This window comes from Vulpes lagopus, chromosome 24, assembly GCF_018345385.1.
Source record: "Vulpes lagopus strain Blue_001 chromosome 24, ASM1834538v1, whole genome shotgun sequence".
NCBI classification, from domain to species: Eukaryota; Metazoa; Chordata; class Mammalia; order Carnivora; family Canidae; genus Vulpes; species Vulpes lagopus.
In genome coordinates, this window is record NC_054847.1 from 45,378,558 (window position 1) to 45,400,163 (window position 21,606).

Here is a 21,606-nt window from a genome sequence, read left to right on the forward strand (position 1 = left end):
TGTCCTAATCTCTTTTGACTGATTGGTTCTTTTTTTTTTTTTTTTTTGTAAAACGATTTTATTTATTTATTCGTGAGAGACACACAGAAAGAGAGAGGCAGAGACACAGGCAGAGGGAGAAGCAGGCTCCATGCAGGAAGCCCGATGCAGGACCCGATCCCAGGACTCCAGGATCACACCCTGGGCCAAAGGCAGGTGCTAAACTGCTCAGCCACCCAGGAATCCCCAGGACTGATCGGTTCTTGATGTTATTTATTTCTCTCTCCCTTGAATTTTCTGTAACTCAGCAGTTACATCTATGGCTTGATTAGATTCAGATTACAATTTTTGGTAGGAACACTTCAGAAGTGTATTTTGTGTTGCATCCTACCCAGTAGCACATATCTGTTTGTCCCCTATAAGTGTTGCTCAACTTAATTTGACTTCTTGGGTAAGGTGGTGACAATCATCTCTCTCCATCATAAAGATCATGTTCCCTTCTGTAGTTAGCAGATCATCTGGGAGTGACCCATGAAATGTTGGCAGATTGTCACCAGCAATTCCTCCCATTTCTGTTAGCATGTGCTGCTCCTCCTATCAACAGGTAGAAAACCACTTTTCATCCCTTGAATCTGGACTGGCCTTGTAACTTAGTTTAAGTAATATGATATGATAGAAATGGTATTTCCTTATTTCTAGGCCTAGGCCTTAAGAGGCCTTGAAGCTTCTCTTTTTGCCCTCTTGGGTTCAAGCCACCAAGAAACTCAGGTTGGACTACTGAACGATAAGACACCACAAAGAGGTCCAGCCAGCCTAGCTGGAGGTACTAGAAATATGAGTGAAGCCATCTTAAATTCTTCAGCCCTAGTCAAGCCATCCCAGCCAACATTATATAGAGCAGAGGCAAGCCCTCTCCTTGGAGCTCTGCCAAATTTGCAGAGTCATGAGAAAAAAGTAGATGGCATTTTAAGCCAACATTGATTTTGAGTGGTTTGTTATTCAGGAAACAGGAAACAAATCCCAAGTAAATATTCCGTTTCATGCAATAGTTTTAGTATCCTTTGATATTTGCTTGAGTCAATTGAGGTTGCCACAGGATAGTTTAAATTTTGCTATTTTCTCTACAGCATTGGGAGAGGAGGAGGGGGAGAGGAAATGGGGGAAGAAAGGAAGGAGAGAGAGAGGGAGGGAGAGGGAGGAAAGGGAGAGATAAAGGACCAGCTTTCTCTGTTTCTACCAAGAATGAAGGATGAAATGCTTAATTTTTTCAATTATTTCAATTATTTTTCAATTATTAGTTTCAGAATAAAAAGTTGAATATTCATCCCCAAGGATGGCAAATGAGGTTTTGCCCTTCTACTTCTTTTCAAGCCTTCTTTACATGCTTGTCTTCCATAGTTGCTTGGTACCCCATGCATATCTGTCATTGAATTCAAAGTGTTATGCTCTAATTGCTGATTCATCTATCCATTTAACTGAACTATGTTTATTGAGGGCAGGCATGTTAGAGGTGAAGCCAAGTACATATAAGTTCTAAGTGAAACTAGATTTGTCGTACTCCTTTTTTCTTTATACATATCATCTTACATAATTTAGATAATATCTGATAACTTTTTTAACCATGCAATTGATTTGCCTTTTGGTGATTTTAATGTTTTATGTCTCATTTTTAAATCAAGAGTAACAGCCCGTAGTTATAAAACAAACAGTAGAGTGGGCCAGTAATATAAATCAGCAGTTCCTGACTCTCAAAGCCTCAACTTCATGAGGGATAACCACTTTCAATTTTTTCGGTTTGGGTCTTGTATTTTTTTTTTTTTTTTATGGCTGTATCTCTCAACTCAAATGACTTTTTCACAATGCTATCTTGTTTTCCCAGTGACAGATGGGATCTACATCCTCTCCCCTTGAAACTGGAGGGCTTTTGTGACCGTTTCAACCAATAGAGTATGGCAGAGGTGACGCACCGTGGCTTCTGAGACCACCGTTAAAAGGGAAGAGTTTCTGCTTCTCTGAATACTTGATCTTGAAGCCTTCAACCTGACTGTCCGGAAGCCACCATGCAGTGTGGAAGCCTGAGCGACCCCTGCAGACACTGCTTGGAGAGGCCCAGAGACTTCAGAGATGTCCTGCTGCCCCCAGATGTTTCCATTCCAGTCCCAGCCACTGTCTGGCTGTAACTATGTACATGGCTCCTGGCTAGAACTCGAGTTCCTGATCCACAGAAACCAAGAGAAAAAATAGCTCTTAAAGCCATGATGGGCAGGCCTCTTGGAGGCCAGACTTGGGAGTTTTTTGGTTGTACCTTTTGGTTGTACCTGAAGCAGCACCTTCATTTACTTTGGTCCTAAGGACTCTCGTATCACTGAATTATCACTTATCTCTGTGGGGAAGACTGTTTCAGTTATCATGCTAGGTCTACTGCCTAACGTGCCGACCAAGTCCACTTGGCCTGTAATGGTTAGTTGACATTAATCGGCTTCTACAAAGGATCTTTCCAGCTCTGATGAAATCAAAGAGCCAGTTAAATAATTTGGAATGTGTTCCTTTCACCTGTCAAAGGCTTGGTTAAGGGACTGGATTATGGATCTTCTGTGGGAATAGCGAGGCCTTGTGAAGGTCCTCACAATATAAATCCATGGTAGCATTTCTTTTTCCTAAAGATGTTGGGTTCTTCTTTTTACATTATATATTAATGGAGTTCCAAGTGGGTTGATTGTCAAGCTGTTTCTTCAACCAGCTAAGCAAACAATTAAAACCGCTCCCAGCAGCTCAAACCAAAATGCTAAATTCAGAGTCTCTGTTGACTGAACTCAAGTAAGACTCAATAATTTCTGAAACTAGGCTCTCCTTTTCTTAACTGATAACCAAAATACTCCATTCCTACCCATAGGGTTCTAGGTATTTCCTGAGACTCAGAATCCTTCAAATCCTTATAAATATACACATCCCAATACTATGCACCCTGCTTTTTGCCTCCCAAATTTCCTAACCTTCACAGTATAAAAACAAAACCCCCCCACAAAACTTGATGACTCTGAATTCAACTGGCATTACTTGGTAACCTGCAAGATCAAACATAAAGTTTCACTTGCCTGTTTTAGGACTGTGAATGCAAGAAATGTTTATAGTCACAGAAGATCCCTGGGTTTCGCTCCCTGCCTTGACTTCAAGTAGCAGTCCTTGAAGTTCTCATGCCTTTTTTGTTCTATAGCAGCTATGAAGGAGATACCCAATGTCTTGTCTTCACTAGGCACTTCATTAGCTGTCTCACAAGCTACCAGATTCCAAGCGGGTCAGATGCTATTGATGCTGCTATGATCCTGTTTCTAATGTCCTGCCATCGTTGTGGTGCTCGATTGATGGACCTGGTGCCTAGTGATGAAGAAAAACAGGATATCTCCAACTTTGGTTTCTGAAGTGTGGGGCCAGGGGCATTCCCAAAATCAGGAAGGCAGTTTGGATGAACAGCAGTCCTCCAAAGTACATTTGATGAATTACCTTTGCTGTCCTTTTTTTTTCACTCTGTCTTCTTAAAGTCTCTATTATTTTATAGGGTTCCAAAAGGGGAGACAAATTCCTGTGATCAGCTCTTAACCTGACTGATCCTAACTCTTCCTTTAAAATCTTTTACTTATTTTGGGAAATTAAAATATTTAAAGATGAAAACAAAGGAAAAATGAACAAGTATTCATACTTCTACCACCCAGATTTGGCCACTGTTAATTTCTTGACATATTTGTTTTCATTCCAAATTTTCTTTTAAAGTAAAAATGCAGGGGAGGGGGAAAAAATAATAAATGCTCATGCAAAGTATTCAAACTTAGAAAAAATACAAAGATTCATCCACTCAATAAATATTTATTGAGTGCCCATCAGGCACCAGGCACTGTTCCAGATACTAAGATACAGCGGAGAGAAAAAAAGACAAGAAAATGCCAGCTCTCACAGAACACACATATTAGTAGGAAAAGTTACAAATAAGAAAAACCGTCAACTATACAGTATGTTACATGATAACTGCTACAGAGAAAAATAAGCAGGGAATAGGTCTAAGGAGCATCAGGAGGGACTGCAATTTTAAATAGGATGACCAGGGAATGTCTCACTGGAAAGGTGACATCTGAAAATATACCTGAAGATAAAAGAGGTAGAGAAAATTTAAAAAAAGTTTTTTTTTCAACAAAATCTCACTACCCACAAATAACATCATGAACGTAAGGTGAAAATAAATTGTTGGGCAGCCCAGGTGGCTCAGCAGTTTGGTGCCTGCCTTTGGCCCAGGGTGTGATCCTGGAGACCCAGGATCGAGTCCCACGTCAGGCTCCCTGTGTGGAGCCTGCTTCTCCCTCTGCCTGTGTCTGTGCCTCTCTCTCTCTCTGTGTCTCTCTTATGAATAAATAAAGATCTTTAAAAATAATAATTTAAAAAAAGAAAATAAATTGTTTATATATATATCTGTATATATACATACATATACAGATATCTGGATGATTATATGGATAAATGAACAGGAACATACAGCTAGGAGACATATAATATAAAAATGGATTCAAACTATAAAATATTTTTTCTTTTTAATCATCAAAATTTATTAAGCATCTATTTTTGTTTTTTGGAGATATATATAATATATACAGAAATATATAGATTGGTCTATATATCACCCAGATCCAGATTTGAGATTACATTAAGTCTAGAATCCACTCCATTAGAACTGACACTTGAATAGTAAGTCTTCTGATTCATGAACAGGCCCATCTCTCTACCTACACAGGTTTTCCTTTGTTTGCAATGTATCCTAGTTTTCTCTAGGAAGGTCTGCTTGTCTTTCAGACTTATTTTAAGCTATCTGTGGCTTTCTGAGGCTATCTAATTGGTATTTTAATAATTTCAATTCTTAATTGTTGCTCAGATAAATACCATTTTATTAACTTTGCATCCTGTGATCTTATTAAATTCAAATTCTAACTTTATATTAATTTGGATTTGCTATATATACGGTGTCATCTGAGAATAAGTTTTGTTTCCTTTTTATTCCCTAAACTTTGAATTTCATGTCCAAAGTTGAAAAGAAGTGGTGATAGCCGGGCAGTAAAGTTTTCCATAATTCCCAATTAAGTATGATGGTTGCTATAGTGGTTTTTGTTTTTTGTTTTTTTTTTGGTAAATGCCTTTTATTAGGAAGCTCCCTCAGGAAACCTGGGTGGCTCAGCGGTTGAGCATCTGCTTTCAGCTCAGGGCACGATCCTGGGGTCCTGGGATGCAGTCCCACATCAGGCTCCCCACAGGGAGCCTACTTCTCCCTTTGCCTGTGTCTCTGCCTCTTTCTCTCTCATGAATAAATAAAATCTTAAAAAAAAAAAAAAGAAGAAACTCCCTTCTAGTCCTAGAGTTTGTTTTTTTAATCATAAATGGGTATTAGTTTATCAAATGCTTTTTATGACTCTAAAAATATAACTTCTGTACAGTATTTCTGTAAATGCAATAAATAATAATTTTTCAATGACAGATGGGCTTCGTTTTGTATGGCACCATGCTAACTAAACCTTGATTTGTGGTATACTATGCTAACTAAACCTTGATTTGTGCTTCAAATTTGGGTACGAATCTTAAGATAGTACTATCAATTTATTACTAAAGGAATCCAAAGGTAGGTGTGGGGATAGTTTAGGAATTCTTCTGGCAAAGATTATACAGGCCATGAGCTAGGTCTTAATGGACATAATGGAATTTGGACTAGCAAAGAAGAAAGGACACTGTATTAGAATAACAGAAAGACGTGAAGGAAGGTATGCAGGTAGGAAAGCACATGATCTTAAGAGCTCACAAAGGTGAGATGAAGTGTCCATGCTGGGCACTGCTGTGGATTCATTTGCAACAACATCAAGAAACATTTATAGTGACAGAGGTGCGCCTCAATTTCTTAACTATGCCAGTGGCAAGTGGCTAAATGGTAGTACTTCACATTAATAATCAAATATACATACTCATTGTTTTTCTGCATGTAGATGACAGGAAACTCAAAAGTCAATTTTCTATTGAAATTCTTTTTATTAAGACCCCTATAGTTTTCAAGCTGAGAAAAACAATGTTCTTCAACATCTAGGTCACACAGGAACTCAAGTAGCCTCAGAAACCAGCTACCCAAAATTTCTTAAGAGTCCAAGTTCAGACAGAGCCTGAACATTGTATTTATCTGTCCATAAAGAACTCATGGCCTATGTGCTACCATTCAAGGCTAAGTTTAAAATTATGTGATTCCAGAAATAGGCTTAGAACCAAAAATGTAAAAAGTGTAGAAGATGTAAGGTAGAAAAGAGCTATGGTTGGAAGTGATTTGCATACTGAAACACAGTTCTCAAAGCACATGTAAGAATTAAGTATGATAAAGTATCCATTTATCATCAATACTATACTCACTATTGGGTCATGTACTTTGTCAAATAAAGTAAAATACTCCTTCAAAACAAATTCTGGCTTTATAAAAAATTCTGGATTTCAACTATCATATAATTATGTGAATTCTCCTAATGATATAATTAACACCAACACTTTATAATTCTGAGGCTAATAAAGAATAAACTATTTTATAAGGCGGCCACAAAGAACTGTTAGTCTGCCAAGTTAACTCCCACTCTCACATAAAAAGTTGTTGAAGAACAGAATTTTCATGTATACAGTCTCAATAATTTCTAATGATTTCTTTGTATCTCATCAATCTAGATACTATTTTCTCCTATACAGAAGATCCCAAAATAAAGAAGCATACACAGAATATAGCCAGTAGTAGGTTATGTCAATTTACTTCATGTAAGAACAGTGTAATTCAGACCTATGATTTTCCATCTAATAGCAACAAAAATAAACTGTACAGAAAAGCCAAAGGCAACCAGGGAGCATTATATGTCAAATGTGCAAATATACTTTAAAATGCAAGTTATTCTATAGTATTTGCAAGGTAGAATTTTATAGTAATTAAGGAATCTACCTCATTCCAACTAACTTCATAATCTTTTGTATATACAGCCAATGCAAATGCACAAGGCACAACTTAGTGTTGATGCTAAAGTGTATAATATACACGTTCAGATTATTTATTTGAAGATATTAAAATAATATTTCATGTTTGTATTTTATTATTTAATGAGACATTAGCTCTTTTCTAAAGCTTCACTGATAACGCATGTGTAGCAAGGACAAATTGTTCCCTGAACTTAAAAGGTAAAAGCCAAGACACTTGGTAGCCTATATTTAAAAAAAAAAAAAAATCTATATATATGTACACACACATCCACAAGAAACTTCCCATAATTCAAAGGGAGGACATTCCTTTTAGCAGAGGTTCCCATTATAGTATTTCATGACAGTTATTTAAAAAGTATGTATTTATTTGCCATCTGTTTTGGTCAATCTTGCTACAAAAAGACACTGAAGTAGACAATTTTCTTCTTCAAGCTGAAGACAATGCCTAATTTAGAAAGTCTTTCTTTCGAGATTGCACAGTGAAAGGTATTATTTAATTAAATATAGAAACTTGTTGCTTTTAAAGAAATTATTGAAATCTACACAAAGGAAAATGTTAGCCTATCAAACATCAATGAGACTTGGCTAGAACAGAATTCAAAATCTCTCAAGCCCAATCACAGTGCTCTTCGCTGTTTTATTGCCCATCCCTGAGAATAAAGATTCTAGTATTTAAAATTTTTTAATAAAGTAAATACACTTTACATTGATGAGAATGATGCTTAAGAATTGTTTTTCAAAATATAAAATAAGCCCTATTTTATTTTGGTAAAGAAAAAAATATATATAAATGCTCTGTGCAAATACCACCGATTCTAAATATTGCTGTTTCAGTCAATTTTAATCCTCTTTAACTGGGTCATTCCTATTTTTTTTGCCATTGGTACGTGTATCATTCATTTCATTATATCCATTATTTTATAATTTTTGTTAACAGGAGCATTTAACTGGTAATGGAGCAAAAGTACATATAAAATTAAAGGAACTCTGGCGTGAGATCTGTATTTCCCTGTGGTAAAAGAGTTTTACTGGAAATAATCTGAATGCCATCCAAGAAAGGCAAAAGTACCTACGAAAGAAAGAACACACATGGTAAATGTCTTCCTTATTGTCTTTGGTTTAGCCTTCTTGGCCAAAATCTTCCGTAAACTTCTTTAATTTTAACAAGTCATGTTCATTGACTGTGGGTTTCGTGTTAGATAGTGACCGTAACATATCCGACTGTCAGGGAAAAAGAAGGAAGAAGTATTAGTAATGGCTTCAATCAAATAAAAACCAATACATCATTATTATTACTAACTTTCCATCTGAAGTTAAATCAAAGTATTTGCAGTGTACTCTAAGCTACTAACAATAAACTCTCATTTCTTCTGAAGTACATCTTTGATCATGTTCTTCCTTTGCACAGCAACTTTAAACTGCTTGCCTTAAAAAAAATAAACTGCTTGCCTTATCCTGACCACAACTTTCAATGCCTCCCCATTACCCATCAGAAGTATAATCTTCCTAGCCTGAGGATCAAGGCCCTCTAAAATACATCTCTGATCTCTTTTCTGGTCTTAACTATTTTTTCTTAAAACAAGAGTTCACTAAGTGCAATTCAAAAGGAATATAGTCATTTACTTATACTAACATGAAACACAACACAATTTAATTAAAACCAACTAATCAGAATATATTTTAAAAGGTGTTATTTATTTGAGAGAAAGAGTGTGAGCACCAGTGGGGGAGGAGGTCAGAGGGAGGGGAGAAGCAGAGCAGGGAGCCAGACTTGGGGCTGGATCCTAGGACCCTGAGACCATGACCTTAGCTGAAGGCAGATGCTTATCTGACTGAGCCACCTAGATGTATGCCCCCAGGATTTTTAACTATTAGTTAAAATTATGATCAAAATGGGAAGAAAACATGCTAGTATCAGGGATTCATTAAAAGATTAACTTCTAGGCTGTGTCTCATAAAACAGTATGAAAAATGGTCAAGAGAACAACATCTTTAAAAAATAATATAGTGGAGTGCCTCGGTGGCTCAGTTGGTTCAGAGTCCTACTCTTGACTTTGGCTCAGGTCATGAGGTAGGGTGTCTGCTTGAGATTCTCTTTCTCCTCCTCTCCCTTCCTGCCTCCCTGTGCTCACTTGCATGAGCTCTCTAAAATAAATCTTAAATAAAAATAACATAGCAAGGACTGAAAAAAAAAGTTTCTGAAAAACTTCTGAGAAGCATTATTAATACATAAGTACATCTATAAATATATACTTATGCACATACACAAGTACATGTATGTTTATAGATCTATGTGTACGTTTCATGTAAATAAATTTCTCCTCTAGAAGTTACTATTCATTCTCACATAACGCTCTTTGAAAATCTGTAATTGAAGCAGAAGATTTAAAAAACTGTGTGCTCACCAATAAGAAAATACAAAAATAACAAATGTAGCTTTTCACAGTAAGCTTCCTATAGCTTACAAAATAAGTTTTAAGAATTATTTTAATCCCGGCAGGCCCGGTGGCTCAGTGGTTTAGCACCGCCTTCGGCCCAGGGTGGGATCCTGGAGACCCGGGATCGAGTCCCGTGTCGGGCTCCCTGCATGGGGCCTGCTTCTCCCTCTGCCTGTGTCTCTGCCTCTCTCTCTCTCTCTATGTCTCTCATGAATAAATAAACTCTTTTAAAAAGAAAAAAAAAGAATTATTTTAATCCCTCCAAAATAAACTACAGAAATATAATTTTTTATAAACACTTGGTTTCAGGATTTTTTTTCTACAAGCACTACATTATTTAAACTTTCTATAAAGCTTGAAGAAGTAAAACAGAAAACGTCATTATAAAAACTATTATTTATGCATTAAGCTCTGAGTATTTTATAAAATCTTAGATTCAGAAAAGAAATTTTACCGATTCTACTTTTTGGTAAGTCTTGACAATAATTTATGTCATATAGATAAGAATTCTGGTGATAGTATCCTAGCTATAAGACCTACAAACGTAGAAACCTATGGTTTTTGAAAAATAGCTTTTTCACTTAAAATTTTCCTTAAAGCCTAAGAAAATATTTTCGAGATAATTATTTTATATTTTAAGTTCAATTAATCTTCACAACTTTTTGAGTAGTATTTATAAACATGCTCGATCACACCAACATTTTCTAATCTCACATGACTGGAAATGTTTGTCTCACAAATGACAAACTATGAATTTTTTTCTTAATAGCAAACAAAATGTCAAACCATGCAAACAACTGGTTCCAAAAGTTTATCCCCAGGGACGTCCATCCATGTCATTTCAATGGCACCAGGGTCACCTGGAGAACAGGGTGTTAGCAGATCATCTACTATTTTGTTGGGATCAGCTCGTGAAGGTCCGCACACCTGGAATAAACAGTAATCTGAAATATTTACTTGAACAAATTAACTTAAGATTTAGGCCATTATCAAGAAACTTGAAAATGTACTATTTTGTATTTTGTTGAAATGTTTACTTCTAAAAATAAACAGATGAATACACAATAAAATGTAATTATCTTTGGGTGATGGGACAGATTTTGTTTGGTGTTAATTTCTTCCTGATGCTTTCCTGTATTTTGAAATTTCCTATGATAAACTACATGATCACAAGGAGAAAATGAGTTTAAATTAAAAAAAAAGAAAAAGAAAAGAAATAGTTATCTGTGGTGAAGGGTTCTTTTTTCTCTAATGCTTATTAAATGGTCTTAGTCCAAAAAAGGGGGCATCTTCAATAATTCTCTTAAGTTTTCTCTATTTTCCAAAACTGAGAAAGTTCTAATATTTGGAAGATTAGTGTGAAATCACTGAATGTTTTCTCAAAAAAAATTTCTCTTTAAAAATAAGTACAAAATTAAATGCTATGTGTAATTTCAATGCTATTTTGTGTTTCATAACGGATATAAAATAAAATATTAATAACACCCCAAGAAAGAACCCTTGGGACAGGAGTCACATGCAAGTATTTTTTTAGATGACAACAAATCTATACTAAATTGGAGGCTGATTTCACATTTAATATTTTTTTTGACAATGATCAATCTTAAATATTATGTCAGACTTAGGGCAGGTTGCAGAAAAATAAAGATTCTAGGTTTACTTATTATGTGTATTTTATAATCTGTCTTTCCCAACAAAAATTTTAGCTGCAGAGATTTTTGTTTTTTTGTAATCCTTTGTGCTGCCAAAGAGAGCACAAGGGATTTTTGTTTTGTTTTTTGTTTTTTGATTTTTGTTTTTGATTATAGTACTTTCTGACTTATCTCTGGGCTCAGAGTAGTACTGTAGACATTTGATAAACAAACAGGCAATCTTGTTTTTGCTAATTGAAATAATTAGCCTTAAAAATGGGAGTCAAGGATGGACCCACTGAGAGATTTACTCGCTGGTGATGGAGAAGGCCAGATGTTAACACTGATTTGGCTGCTTCACCTTTATTCTCCTAAAAAGGACCTGGCTACAGGGTCATTTAAGCTGTCCCTGGTGGTCACGTGGAGAACTGAATGAAAAGTTCTGGGTAGGAAAGGACTGAGTTCTGAAGAATCTATAGTTTCTAAATGGTAAAGAGAATTTAAAAGAAAATACAATGGCTGGAACATAAAATTGCCCCTGAGCCTCTCGTGTTTCCCTCAGTAATGAGGTGGCTGTAGGGGGAAGGGCTATTTCCTGGACTACTCAGGTACCATGACGGAGGCGCTTTACAAGAATACTTCATTTCATTCTCACAATTGTACTTTGAGGCAGTGTTATTGCCTTTATTGTAGAGACGATAAAAACGAGCCTTAAATGGATAATATAATTTGCTCAAGGAGACCTAATAAGTAAATTGTGGAGTCAGGCTTCAAATTCAGATTTTAATTCAAATTCATCATTTTTTAAAAAAAATTTATTGCAGGACAACAGACAAAACATATGTAACTTAGTCATAATATATCAGTTTTGTCATTACTGCTGGATTGAGTTTGCTAATAGTTTTTCAGGATTTTCACCATCCATGTTCATGAGTAATTCGGGATACTGCTGTTCCCAGCAATATGGTTGGTCAAAATTACCTCCTCCACTTAAATATCAAGATCACAGTCTTTTTACAATGAATGCTCCATTCATTCAAGCAGACAAAACACTGCATGCGAAGCGAGGCTTCAGATTCTGAAGCACACGTGACCGAGAGGAAACTCACACTTCTGCACCTCTCTGGTGGGATCTCGGGAAACTGTGTTAGCACCCAAGTCCCAGTTCAATCCACATTAACATCTGAGTCTCAGACTAATGATCAACAGGTGGTAACAGGCACCTGTTGTAAAGTTTTTGGGAGGACCAAATGACATAGGGACATAAGGAATAGAACACAGTGCCAGGCATATTTAAATATTAGCTATTAGTACTTTTCCTTTGTTAATGAGGTGTAAATGCACCAGATTCTGTGCAAGGATATTCTAGTTACACCAGCAGTAACTATATATTTAAAGTTTCTACACTTATATAAAAATAACAAGTACCTCAAAAATCATTGCATAAAAAATTTTAAAATGTAGGACTATTATTAACAGCTATTAATAAATTTTGTGGGAGAACTTATTTTCAATGAAATCAAAATGTTAATTCTATAAACCCACTAGTTATGAAACCTTCCTGAAATTCTTTGAAGACAAATCAATGATGGTCTCAAAACTTGACTTTTTAAAAATATCTGAAAGGATGGATCAAAGCTCCTCACCTTTTTAAAATGAGTAGCTGACTGCACTTTTCTTACAGGCTGCATTAGTGCATCACGCACAATGATACTTATGTCTGCACCCGAATAACCGTCCGTTTTCTTCCCGAGTTCTCGGAAGTCTGTTTCTGCTAGACTGTTCTGAGTGGTCCCTAAGTGCAGTTTGAACATTGCTGCTCGGGCATGGGCCTCAGGCAAAGGAATATAAATTCGTTTCTCAAATCTTAAAATGAAAGAAAAAATTACATCAAGATTACTACATATATTTAATTTCAATTGAAAATTCAGATTTCTCAAGAAGAAACAAGATGCTCAGATATTCTCATTTATACAAAGCTAAGCTGAGTAAATTAAATGGGTCCACAGGTTAACTATATGTATTTAGATTAAATAATGGGAAAATACCCAAACACATTAACAACTAAAAAGGAAAACTAAAATAGCCAGAGAGCCAATTTGAAGTAATTTATCCTTTCTCACATGATTTTTGGGTTACTTTGGCCATAGTGTTAATAATGTCTAGAATTCACAACATGATATGTCCCACAGGATTAGTTTCCTACAGAATCATACTCTGAACTCCCGGTCAAGGGATTAATATGGTTAATCATACAAAATAAGAGATGACAAAATAGTTTCTTAAATTCAAAAACAGTAAAGCTACTCAAAATCTAATAAACATGTTTACACAAAATGCGCACTTTATTATAATGGGTACATTCAGAATAAATAATCCTACTAGCTCATAAATGCTGTTTTATGAACAATAACTTTACTCGCTTCTCAGAATTTTAGCTTTAGAGACAGAGAGGAAGCAATAAGGGACAATTTAAATGGACTTTTCTTCCTTCAGGTACCTCTCTGTGGTCTTGAGAATTTTAAATTCCCATGATCTCTAGAGATGGGTTTAGAATTAGCACATTTTTCCAAAACAAACAGATTGCCTTTCTTAATATGGAATGGTAATCCAGCATCCTGGCAAACTATCAAGTGAACAGGATAAAAGCAGCAAGAACCGGTGCTAATTTTTACAATGCAAAATTCAATGAATGAAATAGGGAATGGTGTGCGTGAAAAGTAATGAATCTATAAACCTTTCCTGTAGCTTAAGTTCAATATGCAATTTAAAAATTATAGACATAAATTTTTTAATGAAAATATATCTTGGTTATCTATCATACTTTAACTTCTATAAATGTCATTTTGCTAACATTTTACATGGAAATTTTCCACTGAAATAGCAAGCTACATTTGTAAGTTTGTGAAGCATCAGTGCCCATGAAGTTTCATTATAATTAATAATAAGCATTAGGTAATACATTTTCCAATGTGAAAGATTCTGTATATGAACATCTCTTATCTTCAATATAGCAACCAAGTAAGCAAACAAACACCAGCCTCTCTTCCCCTAACACAGGGGGCAATAGGATTAGGGTATCTCAAAAAAATTCTGAAAAGTTCTCAGAATGCCTTTTCGTTGGATAAAAAGGGAACTGTTATGACTTGTTACATCTACAGTTAAGAAATAAGACCTTCACTGTATCATCAGACCTTCTTCTGATGGCAGAATCCAGAACCCAGGGTATATTTGTAGCTCCCAGAACCAAAATTCCATCATTGTCTACACCAACACCTGTTATGAAAATAAGAAATATTTTAAATAATTTGTCATTTTAGTGTTTTTTTTTTCAATCTCGTCCATATGTTCTGTTAAGAATGTAGTGTTTTCAGGATGCCTGGTAGCTCAGTGGTTGAGCATCTGCCTTTTACTCAGGGTGTGATCTTGGGGTCCTGGGATCTAGTCCTGCATCGGGCTCTCTGTGTCTCTGCCTTCCTCTCTGTCTTTCATGAATAAATACATCTTGAAAAAAAAAGAAAAAAGAAAAGAAACCCATTTATTTAAAAAAAGGGGGGGGGGGTTGTTTCCAAAGGCCAGGTAAACAAAGGCAAAAAATGCACTATTAGGACTTCATCAAGATAAAAAGCTTTTTCACAACAAAGGAAACAGTCAACAAAACCAAAAAGGCAAAGGACAGAATGGGAGAAGATATTTGAAAATGACACATCAGATAAAGGGCTAGTACCCAAAATCTATAAAGAACTTACAAAACTCAACACCCAAAGAACAAATAATCCAATCAAGAAATGGGCAGAAGACATGAAAGGACATTTCTCCAAAGAAGACACAAATGGCCAACAGACACATGAAGAAATGCTCAACATCACTTGGCATCAGGGAAATACAAAGCAAAACCATAATGAGGTACCACCTCACACCAGTCACATAGTATTAGCAGAATAGCTAAAATTAAGAAGTCAGGTAACAACAGGTATTGGCAAGGATGTGGACAAAAAAAATCCCACTGTTGGTGGGATTGCAAGCTGGTGCACTCTGGAAAATAGTAAGGAGGTTCTTCAAAAAGTTGAAAATAGAGCCACCCTACAACCCAGCAATTGCGCTACTAGGTATTTGCCCCAAAGATACAAATGTGGTCATCCAAAGGAGTACCTACACCCAATGTTCATACCACCAATGTCCGCAATAGCCAAACTATGGAAAGAGCCCAGATGTCTACCAACAGACGTGGGAGATATATATAAATTATATATATACATACACATGTATTTATTTATATAACAAATTACTACTTAGCCATCAAAAAAATGAAATCTTGCCATTTGCAACGACATGGATGGAACAAGAGGATATTATGCTAAGTGAAGTAATTCACAGAAAGACAATTATATGATCTCACTCATATGTGGAACTTAAGAAACAAAGCAGAGAATCATTGGGGAAGAGAGGAAAACGTAAAACAAGATGAAATCAGAGAGGGAGACAGATCATAAGAGACTCTTAATCACAGGAAACAAACCAAAGGTCACTGGAGGGGAGAGAGTGGGGTGATGGGGTAACTAGGTGATGGGACATTAAGGAGGGCACGTGATATCATGAGCACTAGGTGCTATATAAGACTGATGAATCACTGAGCTCTACCTTTGAAACCAATAATGCATTATGTTAATTAGTTGAATTTAAATAAAATTTAAAAAAGAAAAAAAAGTGTGGTGTTTTAATGTTAAAGTGACCCGAGAGTCTCTCTGAAAAAACTGTATTTAATCAAATAGCACATTATTCAAATATGATGCAAATATTCCCAAGAATCAAACCTACATTGCAGACAAGTACTATTCATATTCTTCTCAAAATATTTCTTAAAAGATTTCATTTGAAGTTTATACGTTCCTTTTGCTGATATTGTTCGTGGTAGGTTATAAGTGAGTATGTGGATCTCCTTACTGTTTATGCCAGAGCCCTACAGATGATTGAAATGGGGTGCAGATTATGTGTGCATATGCAGGACAATCAGAGTGAAACATGGCATAATGAAAACACTTAGCTAAAATGGAGAAATTTGGCTCGAACTTTTTCCATTATTGTGATAACAGCAGTTATACAATAAGTAGAAAATATTTCAGAAGTCAGTACCCCTACCTTGCATTTGAACTAGGAACTCAGTCTTAATTCTACGGGCAGCTTCGCTTTCATTTTCACTTCTTGAGCCACACAGAGAATCAATTTCATCAATGAAGATAATGGAAGGCTTATTCTCTCTGGCAAGTTGGAATAAGTTCTTAACTAGCCTAAAAATAAATAAAAGCTTTCAGTTTCTTAATAAAAACAGTAAATGACACATGACTTAATAAAAAAAAAAACTAAAATAGTACATATACAGTATTATAAGAACTCTTAAGATTCAATCATATTTTGGTCCAGAAAATAAAAATGGTACAGTTGGATAATTCCATTTATGATTTACTAAACTATATTATATGTAACTACATATGTTATCTTTTCCTATGAAATGAATTTCAAATGAGGGACTGATTTCACAGAAAAATGAATACTTATGTCACTTCTCTGAATGTCTATGAATGATGTAAGAAACCTATTACTTTACAGACTGATATAATGATTCCAGGAAAGAGAAAGTAAAAAAAAAGAAAAGAAAAGGTCAACTTACTACTTACTTTTCACTTTCACCTAGCCACTTAGAGACAAGGTCAGAGGAAGATATTGAAAAAAATGTTGAGTTGTTTGCTTCTGTTGCTACAGCTTTGGCTAAATAGGACTTTCCTGTTCCAGGCGGTCCAAATAACAGAATTCCCCTCCACGGTGTTCTCTTTCCTAAAATTTGCATTAGAAAAATAACATGAGAATCTCACAACTGTTAATTTCTGTTACTAGAGACATAACTCATACTGAAGAATATTGTGGAAGAGGTTTTCACTCTACAGCTATCAAAATAAAAAACTTTTTTTAAATTAATCAAACTAAGGTAAGTATGTCTTAAAAGTATCTCATTTGCTTTTCATAGGGAACACTTTGTCAAATGCGTTTGCACTGATATAATCTTTCTAGCAGGAAGTTCATTTACTTCACTCATTCATTCAACCACTATGTACTAAAACCACAATGTATAGACAGAGAACTATAAACACAAAAGGATCTCTGCCCTCCCTGGGCTTAGTCTAAAAGGCACTTCCTGATTGTCTGCTATCTGCAACACTCAGTATCAGAATACTGTAGGATAAACTATGACCATACAGTAAGGGCAGCTGGAAACATTTTCTTTTAAATATTTATGACTCTTGAGAAATGACACTAACACAGTCTGGTTTATCTGTCCCAAAGTTCTATTCAATTCCTGATTCCACAGGGAAGCATAGTCTAGTATTATAGAGAGCATATTCTTATTCAGATGGTTGGGTAATAAGGAGACTCTACCACCTGAAATCCTAGTTTTGTGAAAATATAACAAGTGAAGAAATCAACTCTTTGTACTTCAATTTTCCTAATAGGAAATAATGCTGTCTAAAATAAAACTGGCTGAGTTACATTTGGTAAAACCATGAAATATACATTTAAAAAATTTCTAGGTTGAAACTGGACGGGGACATGGTAGCTACGTAAGAACGATATGCAGATTACTAATGGCAAAACTAACTACTGTTGTATTTATTGTTATGAAAGCCTCAACTTTGAGTTGAATTCTACCTTCCCATTTTAAATGTCTGAAATTGTAAGTCCGTGTTCCCTTAAGTGTGGTATATGTGACTGGTGGCAGATGGAGTACTTTTTAGGTAGCATACAAATACTTTTTATTTAAATACATTTTTTTAAAAAGACTTTGGGAGACAGTGAGCATAAGAGAAAGCATGAGCAGGGAGGCTGATGTGGGGCTTCATCCCAGGACCCTGAGATCATAAATTGAGCTGAAGGCAGATGCTTACCTGACTGAGCCACCCAGGTGCCCTATTTAAATAATTTTTAAAATGTGTATTAGAAAAATATTAATTTTTCCATTTATAGTAGACACAAAGCAATGTTTTAAAATGAAGTTACTACAGAAAAATAAGAAAGATGATTAATAAGTTCAGTTATAGGCAAAATGATCTATAGTGTTAGGAGTCAAGTGATCACCTCTGCAGAGTAAAGAACTGGCAGAGGGACTTGTGGGTAGGTTATTAGTATTATCTCTTGATATGTGTGATGATGATTACATAGATGTAATTTCTGATCATTTATGAAACTGAACACTTTTAGGTTCCTGCTAGTCTCTATGTCTATGCTGTACTTTAATAAAAATTTGCTCAAAGTCAGTGATTTAAAGGAAAATATTTAAAAAATAGTAATGGTACATGTATATGGAAATAATCAGAAACAAGATACATAAATGACTTGTGTTTGGAAAATATTGGTGGTAAGTAATAGAAAATGAACTCAATCATGCTTTTGTGCCTTTATAGGATCATGATGTCAACTTTTACATCATTAATTTTGTATTTCTGAAGTTAGGTTGTGAGTCATAGGTGGCCTGGTGGACAACCAGTGGCCCACAGGTTCTTCCCTCATCACTACTCTATATGACATCACCCTCTGGACCTAATTCAGTTTGAGGCCAATGTCACAGATTTGCTCTCTACAGAAATCAGCTGGTTTCTAAAAGGGATATCCTGTTGCACTGTTAGACCGCGGATATAGCCATACTATAACAGAGGCAGGCTATCAGTCACAACAAGGACAATGTGAGGGAATGCTTCAGCATATACAGATCACCTGCTGCTGGAGCTGTAACTTCAACTACACCACGAGGGTTGGCTTAGCAATATTCTCCTCACAGGGAGAATGAATTGTCTCCAGAGGATAGCTACCTTGTCTGAAAATATTAAATAATTCTTGCTCTTTTTAAAAAGTGGAGAAAACTCTTATAAAACTAGTACATGACCACTGGAAAAACATCAGATGAAACTTCAAAGAAAAGGTAAAAACCATCCATAATCTTATCTCCTAGGCATAACATTTTTATGTCAATCTGTCTATATTTACTTCTCAGCTCACATATTTATTTAATAAATGTGAGTCATACTACACATATTGATAACTTGTGTTCTGATATTTATGTATATGTGAACATCCTTTCATGTCAATTATAACACAGATCTAAATTTCTTAATGTAGACATACCCTGTATTTGAATGAGTGCACAGTATTCCGCTGCATGTTGGTGATTTAGCCTATGCTTTTCTGGTTGACATCTGGGTCTTTTTGTAATATATGTATATTGCAAATACATGTACGAAATAAATACCTTTGTGCAGAGGTACATCACCACCTTATAACAATTTGTTTAAGGTGCTAACTTATAATATGGTGAAAAAATCCATAATGCTCTACCTCAGCTGTCAAGGTGTTTTTAAGGAATCATCAAAAAACCTATTTCACAGTCATCTTACCTGTAAAAAGATGAGGAAATTTAATAGGTAATATCACAGCCTCTTTAAGTGCCTCTTTGGCTCCTTCAAGACCAGCAACATCGCTCCATTTCACATTTGGTCGCTCTATAACAATGGCACCTACAAAAAAAGTATATCATCTTTAAATTAAGGAAGACTATTGCATCAAATGTAGAAGACAACATGAAATAATGACATTCAAGAAATACATTATAAAACTGGAAAAGTTTTATCTATAAAAAACCTTATTGAAATCATGTGATTAGGAAGTAATTGTGGGGCAGAGTCAGCAGGAGTCAGAAAGCTGGGCTGGGTGACTGGCTAACCTAGGGTAGGTCACTTAACTTTTCTATTTCCGCTTCCTCACTGTATAATGAAAAGAATACTATCTGCCCAAACCACTTAAGATGGGTTAGTGGAGGGATAAAATGACATAATGAATATTAGTGTGTTTGGAAAATCACGAAATATTGTACCAAGTGGTTACAATGTTTGAATGCACTGATTCTGAAGTACTGAAAAGTACCTGTTCAATGGGGATTGATCAACTACTTCTTTTTAACAAAAATACCCAGTGATCTAATGCTCTCCTTAAGCACCAAAATAAAAAGATACTTAATAACTTTAACTGGTGATACAGACAGACGGATGGATGGATGGATGGATAGACAGATAAATAGTAGGGAGAATGAGAGGGAGCGGATGATGAAGGAGAAAGAGAAAATGTGCTCCTGTAGATCTGCAATTCTTTCCTGAGATTTGTTAAATTTTCTTTTTGGCTTCCAAATACCTACTTAAAATTTTTTTACATTAAAAAGTTATCTGTATGATTTAAGTTTTCAATACAAGATATTCAGAAGCCACAGCAATTGTTGCAGTAAGAGTCCACAAAAGGTTTCCTCTAATATAGCTTATTAGCAAAAGTTTTCAATCATCTTTTATCAAAAACTTTTCCAAAAGCTGATTCTAAGGCGATGTGTAATTTTTTTAAGTATAGCAAAACATCACCACTTACACAATCCACTGATTACCAATGAAGTTAGTTTTATGGGTATTTCTTCTAGCTATGAAAGATGATTTATTATTATAAAAGTAGTTATATTACATGACCTACTTATATTATGAAAATCTTTAGCTATAGATTAAAATTAAATGAAATCTGGATGCCTGGCTGGATCAGTCAGAGGAGCATATGACTCTTGAGATTATTTAAAAAAATACAATGTTAAAAAAAAAAAAACTATAAATACTTTCTGCATTCTAAAAGTTCAAAGTATAAATCAGAGCCAATTCACCTTTTCTATGTTCCATTCAGCTTAGTATCCCAGCATGAGAAAATATTTGTATTATCCAATAGGATTTTGTAATAGTTAAAAAAAAAAAAAAAAGGAAATTTACTTTATATATAAGCAGAATCTGTTCAACTTAAGTTTTTTCTAAGTATGAATATTCTAAATATGCCAAAACTTATCTTCACATTAAACTAATATTTTTCAAAATATAAAGGTCATTTTAGAATGTTTAGTGATAAAAATTATTTAGATAAAAACTAATATTATTTAATAAAAGTAGTAATTTAAAAAGGGGAAAAGGATTACTGGGAATAAAGGCCAAACATTTGTTTCCAACTAGATAAATTTATCCAGACTTTGATTATACTCATGTTATTAAACCTCAAAAGTCACTAAGCATCAAAACAGCTAACAGAGAACTCAAATAATAAATTCTTTATTTTTTTAAGATTTTATTTGTTTATTCATAAGTGAAACGCAGAGAGAGGCAGAGACATAGGCAAAGGGAGAAGCAGGCTCCCTATGGGGTGCCTGATCCGAGACTCAATCCCAGGACCCCAGGATCACGACCTGAGCCAAAGGCAGACGCTCAACCACAGAGCCACCCAGGCGTCCCAAATTTTAAATTTTAATATATAAACACTGCTCTTAAAGTCATAACTTAAAACAGAAATAGAAGACTTAAAATACTCTTTCAGGAAAAAAGAGGAAAGATTCAAAAAAGGATATTATACAGTGAAACCCACAAGCAAACTATTAAATGAAAATGGAAAAAAGGACTCTGAGATATGATAGGCTA

The 21,606-nt window shown here is 35.1% G+C and overlaps 1 protein-coding gene across 1 annotated transcript in view; it reads right to left on the bottom strand.

Moving 5' to 3' along the window:
• Window positions 1–6,759: 6,759 nt before the first annotated feature.
• Window positions 6,760–21,606, bottom strand: part of VPS4B (vacuolar protein sorting 4 homolog B) — a 32,037-nt gene continuing 17,190 nt past the window's right edge. Inside the window, exons 5-11 of the mRNA XM_041739375.1 lie at window positions 19,516–19,635; window positions 16,750–16,906; window positions 16,214–16,362; window positions 14,269–14,350; window positions 12,721–12,940; window positions 10,230–10,370; window positions 6,760–8,226 (exon numbers count right to left, since the gene is read on the bottom strand). Of these exons, the coding sequence (XP_041595309.1) occupies window positions 8,125–8,226; window positions 10,230–10,370; window positions 12,721–12,940; window positions 14,269–14,350; window positions 16,214–16,362; window positions 16,750–16,906; window positions 19,516–19,635 (971 nt within the window). The 3' untranslated portion in view covers window positions 6,760–8,124. The remainder of the gene's footprint in view (window positions 8,227–10,229; window positions 10,371–12,720; window positions 12,941–14,268; window positions 14,351–16,213; window positions 16,363–16,749; window positions 16,907–19,515; window positions 19,636–21,606) is intronic.